Genomic DNA, 14,214 nt, shown 5'->3' on the forward strand with positions numbered 1-14,214 from the left:
GTAATTATATTTTCATGATTTTAATGAGAAAAATATTTTCATTTTACATTCCTTAGTATATCAACAACGACAATTGAAATAAAATGAAAAATTTAAAAAGGATTAAACTTTATTTGTAAAATACATATTTATTAGTAGTTAGAAACTGTCTTTCATTATCCGATGTAGAGTATATAAGAAGAGGCTCTTGTACGAAAATAAATTGTTATTTTATTTATCGCAACATTTAATTTGCGTGGGCTTAAATCGATTGCAATTCAAACGATTCAATTACTCGCAACTCTTTCGTTTTCGCCACTAAACCGCAATAATCGTTTAGGGCTTACGCCTGTCGCTAACCGGGTTAGTGGCACGTGGCCAGGACACCGCCACCGCTTCCGAAAAAGCAACATGTGTAGTCAGAAGGCCGTCACTCCTCCGATTCCTTTGCCTGATGAGAAACCGAGGCGTTGGCACGTGCCCGCGGTCTTAGCGGCTGCTCAAGTGGCCAAGTGTGCCGGGGCTTCTATCAGTATCAGTTCAGAAAGGAGGAGGAGCTATCAATGGAGATTCAGTTTCAAGTGGCCGACGGGTGCGGGTGACACGTGCGGAGTTGTTATGATAGCCGGCAATCGCCGCAAATTGCCAACACGCGGTGTTCCTCAATGGGGCTAATTGATTAATTGAGTAAATTATATGTCAGATTTATGGACGATACCAAGCACAAGGCGTATGGCTTTTTATTAACTTGAGAAATCACACGCTACAAACAGAAAATAAGTATATGAAATAATCGAAATAATTAGAAACTAGTTTAGATCTTTGAGTTTGTCTTAACATCCAAATAGGGCCTAATGTATGCAGGGAACATATATAAATAATTAGCTCTTTAGTTACATCTTAATTCAAATTAGACCAATCAAGCAGATCCAAGTAATACAAAATGGAAAGTTTTACGGAACAAAAATTAATTCTTAGGTTTAACAAGCTTATCTGTTAGTTACTAGCTTATTTATTATTACGGATTTTCAGCTGCCCACCAACCGCAGGAACCCTCCCTTATTGATATTTGTTTGAATATATTGCCACCAAAATTCACACCATCTCGGCCACGTGTCGAAGGCGGCGTCCTCCATGTTCAAGAGCTCCTCCAACGCGTGTACCTAATTTCGTTTTTTACAAAAACATAATGCATATCAATTAGACAGTTAATTGAAGAGCGGATGCGTTTGCGTTTCCCATTGGAGAGTTCTTTTTTTTTATAGCCTGCGGGTCTCGACGTCATCGTCACAGTCCAAATACAAACCGCTATACAATGCCGAAACCGGGGACTTGGACAAACAGATGTACATGTATATAATTTCATCAGAATCAGAGTCCGGCTAACGCAAATACTCGTACCGGCACATAGCCCCAGGCTAATTGCATTCTAACAAGCAAGACAAACTCGATTTTCCGAACCGCTGTTCCTGCTTTTTTCCCTCTCTCGCTCTCGATGATTCTCCACCAAATTTCGCTCTGCTCAGTCTCATTGTGCAACCCCTCGTCTACATTCGTTCCAAGCACGTAGAACTGCGCCTCCGGCTGGGAATCCAGCTTAAACCTACTTGTTAGAAGGGAACAATCTCCTCCTCGTACAGCGGGTCCATCTCCAGCGCCGAAAACTGGTGCATAGGCTGACCGGCTGCTGGCACGGATGAAATGGAGGAAAGGGAGTCCGAGGACAGCTCGATCACATCCGGCGAATAGCGCGGAGCTCTTATAGTTTGTGTCTTACACCTCGGCCCGGCACCTCTTCCTCGTCCGCGTCCGCGCCTTCTCACCACTACCACAGGTGGAGGCACTTCCTCCAGATCCGTTGATGAGTCAGATGTTATGTGTTTAAAAAGCGGCTTGATGTCAACGGCGCGAGGATAATGCGATGGCGATGCCGAATCGGACGTGATGTGGAAAAATTTCTTGTAGCGTCTCCTGCCCGGCTTCTGGGCATCCGAGCTGTGGGTGGACGCAGTGCTGTCCTCGGTGTGGGAGCAGCTGGGACTCTGGCGCCTGCTTGTGGTTCTGCGCTGCTTGCCCATCGTTTGCTCTCGGCAGAAGTCCACCAGATTGGTTCGCTTAACCCGCACCCGGACTCCGCGCAGCTTTTCGATATCCTGGACCGTCAGCATCTTGAGGCACACGCGAGGCAATCTGTTGAGACACTCGTTGATAAGGCGCTCCCTTACTATCTTCTCTTCGGCAGTTTCGTCAGGGGGCACCAAGGTGTACAACGCACTTCCGATTGGCTCCAGTTTTAAACGCTTGAACGACGGCTCCTGTGTAAAGTCGCCGCACTTTGTTTCTTCCGCCGTGTCTGTTTCAGTTCCGGTTTCCGAGGTCGTTTTGGTCGGTTCAGCGCTTCGTTTTCCAGCTTGCTGAGGTGCATCGATTAGCTGCGGTTCCTTTTCTAGATGTTTTGTGTCCTGACGCTCCTGGGTTGGTTGCTCATTTCCTAGTGGCTCCTCCTGTATTTGTGTGCTTGCGATAGGATTCTGGTTTAACTGTGCACTTTTCATGAGCCCTTCTTCTATATATTTGGGCTTCTCTGCCTCCTTGGTTAGCTGTGTGATTTTCGAGGAATTGTCGGTTAGCTGCCTTACAGCCAACGCCTCTGCGGTTAGAAGACTCTCTTCGTTTACCTGTAACTCCATCGTTGGCTGACTAGCTTCAATGAGCTCCTCTTTTAGCTGTCTCGTGTCTAAAGGCGCCTCTACTGACTGACTGGTTTCTGAGGGGTGGTCAATTTGTGGTGCGGTCTTGGGGCTTGGCTCCTCAGACAGCAGTGTACTAGATCCAAGCAGCTGCTGTGTCAACCCGACCTCCTTCGCTTCTGCGGGCTGCAACACTTTTGTCTCCAAAGTAAGTTTAGGAACAGGCGGGAGGGGCGGCGAAAGCGTTAGCTCTTTACTTACACCGGACACCAAATCGTTGCTTGGCTCCTCCTCGTTAAAATAGTGCGTGGTCATCGATGTGGCTTCGGAGTCTATGGTTTCGGTTTCAGAAGCAGTGCGCGTAGTCCTTCTGGATGATTGTGGCTCCACCAGGGGCAACTTTGCTGCCACGGTCTCCTTCAAAGACTTCCAGCTTTTAAACTTGCTGAGCACTGAGCTGCACTCCATCAGACTGTTGCCCTCGCTGGCCACGTTCTGGAGCTCCTCCTTCTCAAAGCTCCAGATGTCGGCAAACGCCTTGAACCCGCCGGTTTCATTGCTGAATTTTGTGCGCGCCTCTAGCAAATCGCCGATTGTACGCTTTTCGTCAGCGATGACAGCATTCTCCTCTGGGGACGAGGGCATCGATGGCTTGGTATCGGTCTCAGGCTTGGCCTCCATTGCCGTGTGCTGTGGGTAACCCTTGAACTCATCGGATAATGCCGGAGAACTGGAACGTCGACCACAGCGCGCACTGCGATCCATGTCGGACAACATGGCATTCGCCACCATGGCCGCAGCCCTGATCCGTTTCCGTCGGCCATTGCCCGTGTAGTAAGCTTCCGAATCGCTCGATTCTGCCTCCTCCTCTTCATCTTCCGAGTACACTGAGATGAGATAAGAAAGAAAACATTATAAGCCAGAGTTATACAAATTCAAAGCGTTGTATAAAATAAAAACTTAAAAAATAATAACATTAAAACAGAGTTCTGTTCTTACCTTCATCCCAGAACTTGCGTGGTGGACGACGCTTTTTCTGCTGCTTGGCCTTCACGTCCTCATCCTCCTCCTTAGCTATGGAAGATGGCTCTGGTTCCTCCTCAGGCTCCGGTAGATTCGCCGCGTTCTCGTAGCCCTCCTCGATAGTGCCGTAGTCCAACTGCGGTCTGTCCCGGTACTTGGCATAGTCGATCTTTAGATACTCTAAGCGGTCGCTAGCCTCAGCCATGTTGAGGGCAACGAACTTGTTCTTGAGGTCGCGACTTTTGAGTAGAGCATGGCACCGCTCATGCAAGGTGAACCAATCCAGCGCCCAGGAGTAGCGCTTGTTGCGCGGTTGGAATACCACCGTCAGCAGGTCCTTGATCATGCTGGGGGGCAGGCGCAGCGCCTGCAGGGCCTTGTAGATGGGATCGTAATCGCCCACGGGGGCATTGTGGTTAGTCACGGTCACGATCTCGTCCACGTCAATTGTGGAGCTAAGCAGTTCGTATTTGATGGTCTGCGATGCCGTCGCTGCCGGGGACCAATGGTCCTCCTCTTGGCGCTTCTTCTTAATGCGCGAACACCGACGGACCTCGTTGTAGTTGGCAGATATAGGATTGAGGTAGAAAGCCGTTAGCCAGAACTCGGCCTCCATGAATGCGTGGTCTGAAAAGACCTTCGCCAGGTCGGCATAGTTCTGCGACATTTTTTGCTCCAGATTAAGCATAAATTCGGTGGTCAGGCCAGGATGATAGCGCCAGATTTCAATGGCGTTTAACTGCTGGCCAATGATCTTCAGCAGGATGGCAATCTTGGCAAACTTCCAACCGCTAAACTCCTGTTAAAGAGCATCTATTTAAGGGTCTGATGCAATAATTGATTGATTGTTGTCTTACCCGCTCCGCCAACAGTTTGTAGACAAAGTCTAGAATTTCCTCGTTGTTCGGCACACTCTGAAATACCGGATCTATCTGCCTGTCCTGCTCCTCGTCTGACTCGGGCGGCAGGGGTTTCTCGTCGTCATCACAGTTCTTATAGTTGCCAATGTTGCTAGCTCGGTTGCCCTTGCAGATCTGTTGTTGGTAGTTAATGTTCAGCTTCACCACATGCGGCTGGAAGTGGCTGTTTCGCTGGCTCTCTAGCTTCTTCAGTTCTTCCAGAAGGAAGCGCTCGCTGCCCTCCCGTTCCACGACGTATCGGTGCATGAGCTCCTTGAACTGCGACGAATGTTCCAGGAAGTCGTGCTCGTTGAGGGTCATCAGTTCCACTAGCTGGTTGCCCAGAACATAGCTGGAGTAGGCCTCCAGCATGACGGCGAAAGAGGTGACCAGATTTAGCTTAAACTTTTTGAAGCTGATCTGCTCAAAGAACCCGCTCTTGCCCATCCGCAGACGCACACAGACCTGGGCAATGAGGCGGGCTGGCGTAAAGTGGGTGTCTTCGGAGATGGGAGCATGCTCCTGCATACTCTGGGCATAGAACCGGATGTTGTACATCTGAGGAGAAGGTCTATGTGATTACTGTCTGATTTGATAGGACGTAAAGCGGAGGTTCCTTACCAAATTGTCAATGGCATAACCACGATTTTCGTCCATCGCGAACACAGTCAATAGGTAGAGGTGACCCACCAGGGCAATCGATGTTTTATCGCCCTCTAAGTCCTCTAAAGGGAAGAGTTCATTGGCTTTCAACCAAGCGGCCAGCATGCGAAGGGACAGCTGTTTGACAGCCTCAAAATTGCCAGCATTAAAGAGCTGCATGAGTCGCAACAATATAAGATTAAGGCCATCCTCCTTCAGGAAAGTGATATCTAAAAAGGGTGTACCGGCATTTTGTTAAATTCTAGAAACCGAGATATTCGCGATGGAGTATTACCTTCAATTGTAGCCACTGGCACTGTATGCTCGATACCATGATGCTTGTTCTGGCGCAGGCTGGCGAACAGCCTCTGCAGGTACGGTACACTCCAGGGACTCGTCTGGAACCTGAGCGCGTATGCCCAGTTAATATTGGCCAGCTCCTCGATGCGGTAGAAGGCCGGCACCGCCTTGGTGAGGCTGTAAAGTAACATGTGCTTGAGGCCCTCGGAGCATGTTATCCACTCCTGACTGAACCACATCTGCAGTGAGTGGTGAGTGAGCACACGGACGAGGTGACACAATGCCGGCTCCTTTAAGGCCACCACATCCCGGCTAGGTACGCTGCAAACCTCCCAGCCGTAAATTAGCTGGGCCAGTCGATCGTTGCCCATTAGCTCGAAAACATCCATGTCGCAGTGTGAGTTGCAGAACACAAACATTTGCTGCCAGTTCAATGTTCTTATTAGTAAAAGATATATTTCTAAATGAATCGAAATGCTTACCGCTGAGAACTCATCATAATCCAGTTGCTCGGCGTAGGACAGGAACTTTTCCACGTCGTGCACATCCTGCGGAAAAATTATCTCCATCCTTCAGCCTTAATTCATGTCAACTGCACCGGAAAAATACAAATTTAAAGCGGTATTAAATTTGTTTATACAAATGTTTTATTTTGTTTCGAACGCAGTGTGACCAAAGTATGGCAAAATAAAAAACTTAAAATATCTATCGATCCTATCGATATTTTTCAGAAAGGCACACGTTTGTAATTGTACAATTTCACCCTTCAGACATAATAGAATAAAATAAAAATTCTATGTTTAACTTTCTGCATTATATTTATATTATTTTATTATTTTTCATTTTAGTAAAAAATTAGCAATTACATATTTTATGAGGGACAAGCCTAAGGCGCTCATACTAATTTGAACACATGCTATAGCTGGTAGCTCCTGTCAGGCAGTAAATTACCGCCGAATTTGATTCTGATGTCAAGAAATTGTATTTCATGTTTGTTTTGACAAAAACATGTATACTTTTAATTTCCAATCTTGTTATAAATAATACAAAATTATTAAATTTTAAAATTTATATTAAAGACAATTTTTTATTCAGAGAACTTAATACTAGAAAATGTTTTATAGATTGAAATTTCTTGTAGGAGAAGTAAACAGCAGAAGGTGTGAGATATTTACCCCGCTAGCCAATAAAAAACTGTAGTAAAAAAGAGGCCTTCGTTATTGGCTTTTACTGAATTGCTTGTAAAAAATATATCTATGTACATATAGTTTTGGCTTAATTTCACTATAGCCTTGACCCCTCGGAAATTGTGTGTTCCCATGGCTTCCTCGCAGCCTGCCCTATTGTTGGCCAGATGGCATATGCAAAGTGCAAACAAATTATTATTAGCTGCCAACAGCGCCAGCTACATCATCTTCACAATGGAATCACCAAGGGATTCCCATTCAACTGCTAGGCGAGCAGAGTCATCGCCAGGGCGGGGCTTCGCTGCACTCTGGCATTGTGCCACAGTTGCAGTTCCGCCTTAAAGACAAACCCACTTAATTCACTTTGTCACCATGCAAATGAAACATTAGTGGTGACGTACTGGAATGGATCGCTCAAAGGTCGCAATCGGATGCCTGCAATTAGGCCAGACACGTAAACGGAAATGATTTACAATCGTTGCTGCTCCCGTTGATGAGCAGTCTGCACTCCACTCCCCCAAAAATGTACAGAACAAAAAATCCCAGCAAGTACATAAATTTATTAATTGAATAAAAAAAAGACAAACATATAATAAGCAATGTTTAAGAGCCTGACTTTGAAATATGCCTGACAGTTTATTTATTTTGCACAAATTATTCTGCAAGTATTTTAATTATAAACAACATTAAATCCTTGCCTTGTCTCAATTCTCCTGTATTATATTGTATTTGAAGTAAACTGATTTAATTAAGATATTTGTCTTTTTAGAAAATTTTTCAAATTATAAGAAACCATTTTTTCTTATTGATCAGAAATAAATCTATTTTTTCCCACTAATAATTTCCACAATCGATCAAACTTCTTGCTGTGTTGCCGAGGAACGGACACATGTAGCTGTCAGTGGGGCTGAGAGTCCGCAGCGATTTATCAGTAGCCAAATCAATTAGTAACTACGTAGCTTATCGCCGACCGATGGGGCTGGGGCCTGGGACTAGAGGTCGGGTTAGGGGGTCGGGTGGCATGTCCCATTCATTATACGCACCACCGGCAGAGGAGTGTCATAAATATTCCCATCATCGTTTATTCGGCGAGCAGCCATCAAATGGCCGCAAATGAAAACCTGTTGATGTCCCTCCGAGCACACTTGGATACATATAGAGAGTCGTACAGGGGCGACGGAATGCCTTGCGACGCTTGTAATTGAAGAAGCTCCTTTGGCTCGTTTTTTAGCAACAAAACGGGAGGCAGCCGCCCGATATCGCCATAAATATTCATGAAGCACTAAAAGGGTTCTCGTCCGGATGCTTAGGTCCTGTAGCGACACACGCCCACAATGAAAGGTGCTGGAAGTGTTTCGTATTTGGCGTGCCTGGTCAATTGCCAATGGCGGTGACAAAGAAATGCAATATGCAATATGCTCCTCTGCGTCCCATTTGCTCCATTGTAAGCGCCTGAGTGTGGAGTGGAGTGTTTAATTTTAAATGCCCCAAGGAGGGCGCATGTACCTGAATTTGAATGAGTCCAAGGCTTCGGCTCCCCGGGGGCCTGGGATCTGGACTGGGCAAGGGTAAGGTGAATAAACAATCGCGCATGTGTGCCATACAAACGCCCCGCTAAGTAGGCAACACAACTCACTTTTCGGCCACTTCCGTTGCACAAACGGCGACAAGCGGATATCCCCCTGCCGAAGTGCCTGCGTGCGCAGTCCGGCACACACACGAGGCTCCGTTCGTGCGGACTCATAGATTCCCGACTCGCTTCCGTTTTGATTTATAAGCGACCGTCGCACCGGGCTCCGAATCATTAGCAGTTGATCAACAGGTTAGTCCACAACCAGAACACAGGACAGAAAACTGAGAGTCGAGAACTCGGAACGCCGAGCCACTATCCCGGAAGTCAGATTCACACGGGCCGATTGAGTGCGCTAATTGAATTGCAGTTGGTCCTGCAAATCCACTTACGAGCTCCATTTTCTTCTGTGAAAAAATAATACAAAACTCAAAATTCAATTGTGAACCCTTCGGCAAACCGCAAAAACAGTTTTCGAAAAATAACCAAAAAATATACGCAGGTGAGTGGATTCGATATATTCATAATTCGTTTGATGGCCACAGGAAATGCATTTCGAAAAAGCACTTGTGGTTATTAAAAGCATTTTGGTAACATGTTTTAAATTTAAATACTAAAATTGAATGTTGTTTTAGTTAAAAATAAGTATTTACTGAAAAGATAACATGGAATTCGAGAAATAGATCGATTTTCTTTTTTTAAAAGAGTGAAAAATATAATAAATAAAACTACAATTTAGACAGCAGTTTTTTACACACCAATTGATATTTGAAAATATTATTTTGAAAAGTTATATAATTATAAGAAAATTTGTAGGTGGAACAATAGAATATAATTAAACTTGTTCCTTAATCTAAAATATTTAAGTGGATTCCTGCTTGACTTTTCGCTAAACAAACGTATATCCTTTGTATAATTTATTTAGCTAGGGTATCCAGGCAACCTTCGGTTAAAATCTGTTCAATCATTTTAGCTTGCTCAGTGAATTAATTAGTAAATGTTTCCACATTCATTTTGTGAATTTCAATGCCATTAAATATTTGTGCCTTCCAGAAACACCTTGAATTATGCATTAAAAATCAATGACCTAATTTTGCCCCAATAATGAGTTTTGAATTTTCAAAAATAGCCCGTTATTGCGCAAATCTATTGACGAAACATGGCTTAATTATGCAGAACTCCTTTGCCAAACAATGGCCCAAAATTGAAGTGGGAAGCGGCTAGCAGACCCACGGCTAACCAGCTTGAGACGAGCAGTATATATTTACTCTTTTGCGGATATTTTGTTTACTTACGAATTTTCGTTAATGTCCATGTCCCCGAGAAGATTTCCATTCACACTCAGTAGCAACAGGCTGGCGCTGGCGGGCTCCTTGGGTCCCTCTGCGTGGGTGCTGCTTGCCGGCAGGAAACCTATTTAAACAAAGTACTTATGGACAAATGCCATCCTTTGGCAAATATTTGGGCTGGCTATTTATCGAGACATACAATGAATATACGATCTGCTGAGCAGGCAAATTCGATTTCCAGCGGTCTGTTTAATTTTGGCGCGAAAATTTCGTTTCAATTTGTTTGCCCAGCAAACTTGAAGTGGTCGCCACCATACGGCCGTAAAGGCATGCCTCATTCCTCCCCTGACAGCACATGAATTATTCCCCGGCCGACTGACTACCGACTGGCAAATTAATAATGGAGCAGAGTAAGTCAACTACCAAATTCCGAAGACTGTCATCCGCAAGGGCCATAAATATTTTCAGTTAATTTCAATTACAACTTGACCCGGCACGTTTGCGTGGTCTTTGTTTCCGCACAGTGGATAGATTTGCCATTAATAAAAATTTAAGGGATATTTCTGAGTGACATGTAGTTTGCAATATAATTATTTATTTGGTGAGCTTAAAGTTAAAAAACCATTCCTTGCAGTAGTTGGCTTGCTTGGTCTCAATTGCTTCAAATAGTAATCGTACCTTTCGTGAAATTATCTTCTCAAAATATTTACCTTTTGACCACTGTTCAGGAGGGAGCCCATAAAATTCGATGCGTGCTCTATCATCGCGGTGGCTATATATTATAATTTGGCGCCAAGCCGCTAAAACTTTCATCTGGGCGGCGTCAATCAATCAACGACAAGCGCACAAATTAAGTCCAAGCTAAGTCGGAAAAAAGCGGCCGAGTCCTCACTCGGACAATCTGTCAGGAGACGCGGTTGGGAGCTAGGGGACATATCCGTATCCGCATTCAACTGGCAACGGGTTGGCCGAGACTCCGCAATTAGTTGGACAGGCAGCAACATCATTTAATCTGGAAACCCGCAGATAAGATATCGTTGCCCTGCCTCCAGTTGCTCCGATTCTGGTGGGCTTTGCATACTTGATTCCCGGCTACTGACTTTCCATTGGCTCCATTATGGCGCCCAGCAGCTGCTGCTGGCTCGCAATGACCAGAAAATCTGACGGGGATTACAGCAAATGTGATAATTCAAATGAGAGCTCGAGGCAGATAAAGGATTGCATTTGCTCACTTGGCAAATTGGGATTGTCCTAATCACTTTAATTGCCTCGGAATTCTATTAAGGTTGAGGTGTTCAAAATAGTTTCTTAATATTTTTATTATAAATATCAATAAGTTTCATTTTAAAGTATAATTAAAGCGCTCTGAAAAAGTAAGAGTTCGGGTTAAAATGATTACTAATAGGTTTCTCGTTTTCAAATAATGAATTAATTTTAGATTTTCATTAAAATAAATTTTTTTACAAAATATAAACTTATATAAGAAGAAATATGTATAAAATCGTTTCAAATTACCCAATTTACCTTTGAGTTTACTTATTTTTAGCTGAGTTATCAATTTCAGAGTTCTGAGAACCCAACTCAAAAGGCAGTAATTAATTAGTTATTTAATTAACAAACCCGCTCTTAGTTCAGTTCAATTTAAGTTTGAAAGAAGCGACAATACAATAGCAGTATTGGTAATATAAAATGAATACATTTGATCTTTCACAAACAAATATTTGTAACAGAATCTCACAAAATACATATTTCCCGGATAATGCGATGGCATTTCCGCTTCCTTGGAGTGTCCTTTAAGCCGGATGCGGCGTGTGTATGCAAATCAATATGGTGAAGCTGCTCATGCGAGCGCATAGGAAAAACTACTTTGGCAGGAAGAGCAAACAAAGCGGAGCAGATCCCGCTCCCGTTTCAGCATTTTCCAGTGGCTTTTGTCTAGTTTGTCGAGTGGCCGCAAGTGCAATCGCAAGGCACTTAAGCCATTCCGTAAACATGCCCATAATCTTGATATTAGCGTTTCGAAGCATCATTATCGACTGGGATTCCGGCTCGAATGGCCCATTCCCAGCTACCGTTTCCGCCCGTGTCCAATCATTCCGCTGCGTTGGCTTTTGACCCCCTCCAATCGAAGGCTTTTTACTCCACTCCCGTCGTTGTTTGCCGCTGGGCCTACGCACATTCCAAGGACCTCCGGCTCCTGGAATGCACCCCCCTCTGGTTGCTACCTTGGAGGGACATTAATAGGCCATAAATTGTAACTGTTATGCGCTGCTGCCTTTTAACACAGCGGTCGACAGACGGCATGACCTCAGTCATCCTGCGGAGCCGGGGAAACACCTCATTCCCCTGTCCACGCCCACTCAGCGGCCCCCACCGCCTTCAATTAGAGAGGTTATTTAGCTAAATCGTTACGCTTGTTCCCCCTGTTATCCATGTTCCTGTGGCTACTGTTTCTGCTCCTGCTCCGAGCGTGTTGTCTAATGCCGAAGCGCGGGCGGAAATGATTGCCGCAGGACTCCCCAGCTCTTCAGAGAAACCCCCAGGGAGCAGTCGAGTGGAGCCGCCGACAGCGGCTTAATTGAGCATTCCTCGAGGCCTGCGGTTGGGATTCGGCCCCAGGATCAGTCTCCCAGCAGGCATTTATTCATTCATATTTACACCTTTGCACTGAACGCAATTTTATTAGATGAAAAAACGACGATTTGACTTGGCCAAATGTCACTGCCAGGCCAGAGTTCCATCTGCTCACATATTTTTAGTGAATTATATAATTTGATTTATAGCTTTTTAATTATTCTAGTTGACAAACAGATTTTAAATGTTCATTAAACTTAACTCTGAACTGTGAAAGATATATTTAATTTTTAATTATTTCGATGAGTTTAGTTTGCCTTTAGTAAAGAATAGATGCCATCGCTATATTATTAAATTCCAAATTTTGTGGAAAGAATAACTCAAACAAATATGTTTCCAGACTTTTTAAATTGAATTACCAAAGTTATCCCTTTCAAAAAAAAAATTCATATAATGTGCTTTCTCTGATTAGTTTTGAATTTCTTCAAGATATTACATATTTGTACTTCTATTTAAACAGAATTTACTAGGATCCAATACTATGAATTTATTAATAGAGATTTAATTATGCCAGCTTTAATAAACTGTTTTACTTTGGCAGAGTATTATAATGTTAGTACGAAACTTGAAACGCAGTTAGAAGTCCCTTTCGACCCTATCATGTTATAAAAGTTTTTTCCCTATCTGAAAAGAAATTATGCATTTTTGGTTTATGAAAGATAATCAAATGGCAACGTAAGGGTTTACAAACTTTTGCTTCTCAAAGTTTATATATTAGTTTCTGTAAAATCTATATAGGATTCGACCTTTCTTAAAATGATCCACTTTTAACATAACCATTTTCGCAGAGATGGCTTACACGAAGACACGGAGAACCTATGGCTTTCTGCTGGTGCTACTCATCCTGGGCAGCGCCTGCGGTAGCCTGGTGGCCAGCGGCAGTGCCACCAGCTCCGCCACGGCCAACGAGCCAGGAGGCGGAGGCCTCTCCGAACAGGTAGTGGTGGACCAGCTCAGCGAGAGCGACCTGTACGGCAACAATGGGAACAAGCGCGCCTGGCAGTCACTCCAGAGTTCGTGGGGCAAGCGAGCCTCCGCAGGGGACGCGGGAGATCCGGACATCTACATGACCGGGCACTTTGTGCCGTTGGTCATCACCGACGGAACCAACACCATCGATTGGGACACATTCGAGCGGCTGGCCAGTGGACAGGCGCCGCAGCAGCAGCTCCAGCAGTCACCGCAGTCGGGCGAGGAACTCGAAGAGCTCGCCGGCGAGCCGGACGTGGACAAGCGGGCCTGGAAGAGCATGAACGTGGCCTGGGGCAAGCGGCGACAGGCGCAGGGCTGGAACAAGTTCAGAGGGGCCTGGGGCAAGCGCGAGCCAACCTGGAACAACCTGAAGGGCATGTGGGGCAAGCGCGACCAGTGGCAGAAGCTCCACGGTGGATGGGGCAAACGTTCCGCCCAGCCTCTCAACTAATCCCCCACGAAATTGCCCCCAAACTTAGCCAGACTAACTAATCCAACTGTATCTAACCGTATATAGCATGTGTGTTTCCTCCACGGAGGGGTTCCGTTCTCAGTGTCCATCTCGCGGAAGGCTTCCCGGGATGGGGCCTATCCCCGTCGCCCGGAAGTCCTCCGAAAGTCAATTCCGAAAATGTATGAAAGCGCTCGCCAGTTGCCGGATACTGATGACCCGCGATTCAGCTGTCGCAGTCTCGATCAGCCAGTATTATATGCATTATATCAGTATGTCTAGTAAACTATCCACCTAGCACCTAGTCTCCAAGTATACAAGAGGATCTTTCGGAAGAATACCGCTTTAATTTAGAAACGTTAACTAAGTTAATGAATTGTGCATATACATTTATATTTAAATATACATCCATGCATACCAAATGGCAAAACTATCGATATAAAATGCAAGTACGTTAAAGAAAATCTTAAACACTTTGAGTTTAATTGGGTTCACATTTGTTTCAAGTAGCATTATTTTCAAAAATAAATGTTTGCAGTTTAGGAGCAAAGTCGGCGCCTAAATAATTGCTAAGCAAA

At 44.7% G+C, this 14,214-nt stretch overlaps 2 protein-coding genes across 3 annotated transcripts; one reads left to right on the forward strand and one right to left on the reverse strand.

The window, feature by feature from the left end:
* Positions 1-683: 683 nt before the first annotated feature.
* Positions 684-6,228, reverse strand: LOC110190175 (uncharacterized). Of its 2 annotated transcripts, XM_086833609.1 has the most exons (7): positions 6,016-6,228; positions 5,529-5,955; positions 5,213-5,463; positions 4,550-5,149; positions 3,669-4,491; positions 2,931-3,556; positions 2,794-2,863 (listed from the first exon to the last, which is right to left on the reverse strand). In XM_086833609.1, exons 1-7 carry the CDS (start codon positions 6,100-6,102, stop codon positions 2,828-2,830), a joined length of 2,850 nt encoding a protein of 949 aa, XP_086689735.1. In that variant the 5' UTR covers positions 6,103-6,228; the 3' UTR covers positions 2,794-2,827. The 2 variants fall into 2 exon arrangements, with proteins under 2 accessions (XP_020816181.2, XP_086689735.1); XM_020960522.2 differs by having other exon boundaries at positions 684-3,556.
* Positions 6,229-8,518: 2,290 nt separating this feature from the next.
* On the forward strand, positions 8,519-14,107 carry Mip (Myoinhibiting peptide precursor). The gene is made up of 2 exons (XM_020960496.2): positions 8,519-8,792; positions 13,002-14,107. The coding sequence occupies exon 2, from the start codon at positions 13,004-13,006 to the stop codon at positions 13,634-13,636; it is 633 nt and encodes a 210-aa protein (XP_020816155.1). The 5' UTR covers positions 8,519-8,792; positions 13,002-13,003; the 3' UTR covers positions 13,637-14,107.
* Positions 14,108-14,214: the final 107 nt, after the last annotated feature.

Source organism: Drosophila serrata, unplaced genomic scaffold (assembly GCF_035046125.1).
Source record: "Drosophila serrata isolate PLE 108 unplaced genomic scaffold, ASM3504612v1 contig_272, whole genome shotgun sequence".
Lineage (NCBI taxonomy): Eukaryota > Metazoa > Arthropoda > Insecta > Diptera > Drosophilidae > Drosophila > Drosophila serrata.

Coding starts and splice junctions, on each gene's coding strand:
- LOC110190175 (XM_020960522.2), bottom strand. CDS start 6,102: ATGGAGATAATTTTTCCGCAGGATGTGCACGACGTGGAAAAGTTCCTG. Junction 4,492..4,549: donor ACAAACTGTTGGCGGAGCGG/GTAAGACAACAA, acceptor GCTCTTTAACAG/GAGTTTAGCGGTTGGAAGTT. Junction 3,557..3,668: donor ACGCAAGTTCTGGGATGAAG/GTAAGAACAGAA, acceptor ATCTCATCTCAG/TGTACTCGGAAGATGAAGAG.
- Mip (XM_020960496.2), top strand. CDS start 13,004: ATGGCTTACACGAAGACACGGAGAACCTATGGCTTTCTGCTGGTGCTA.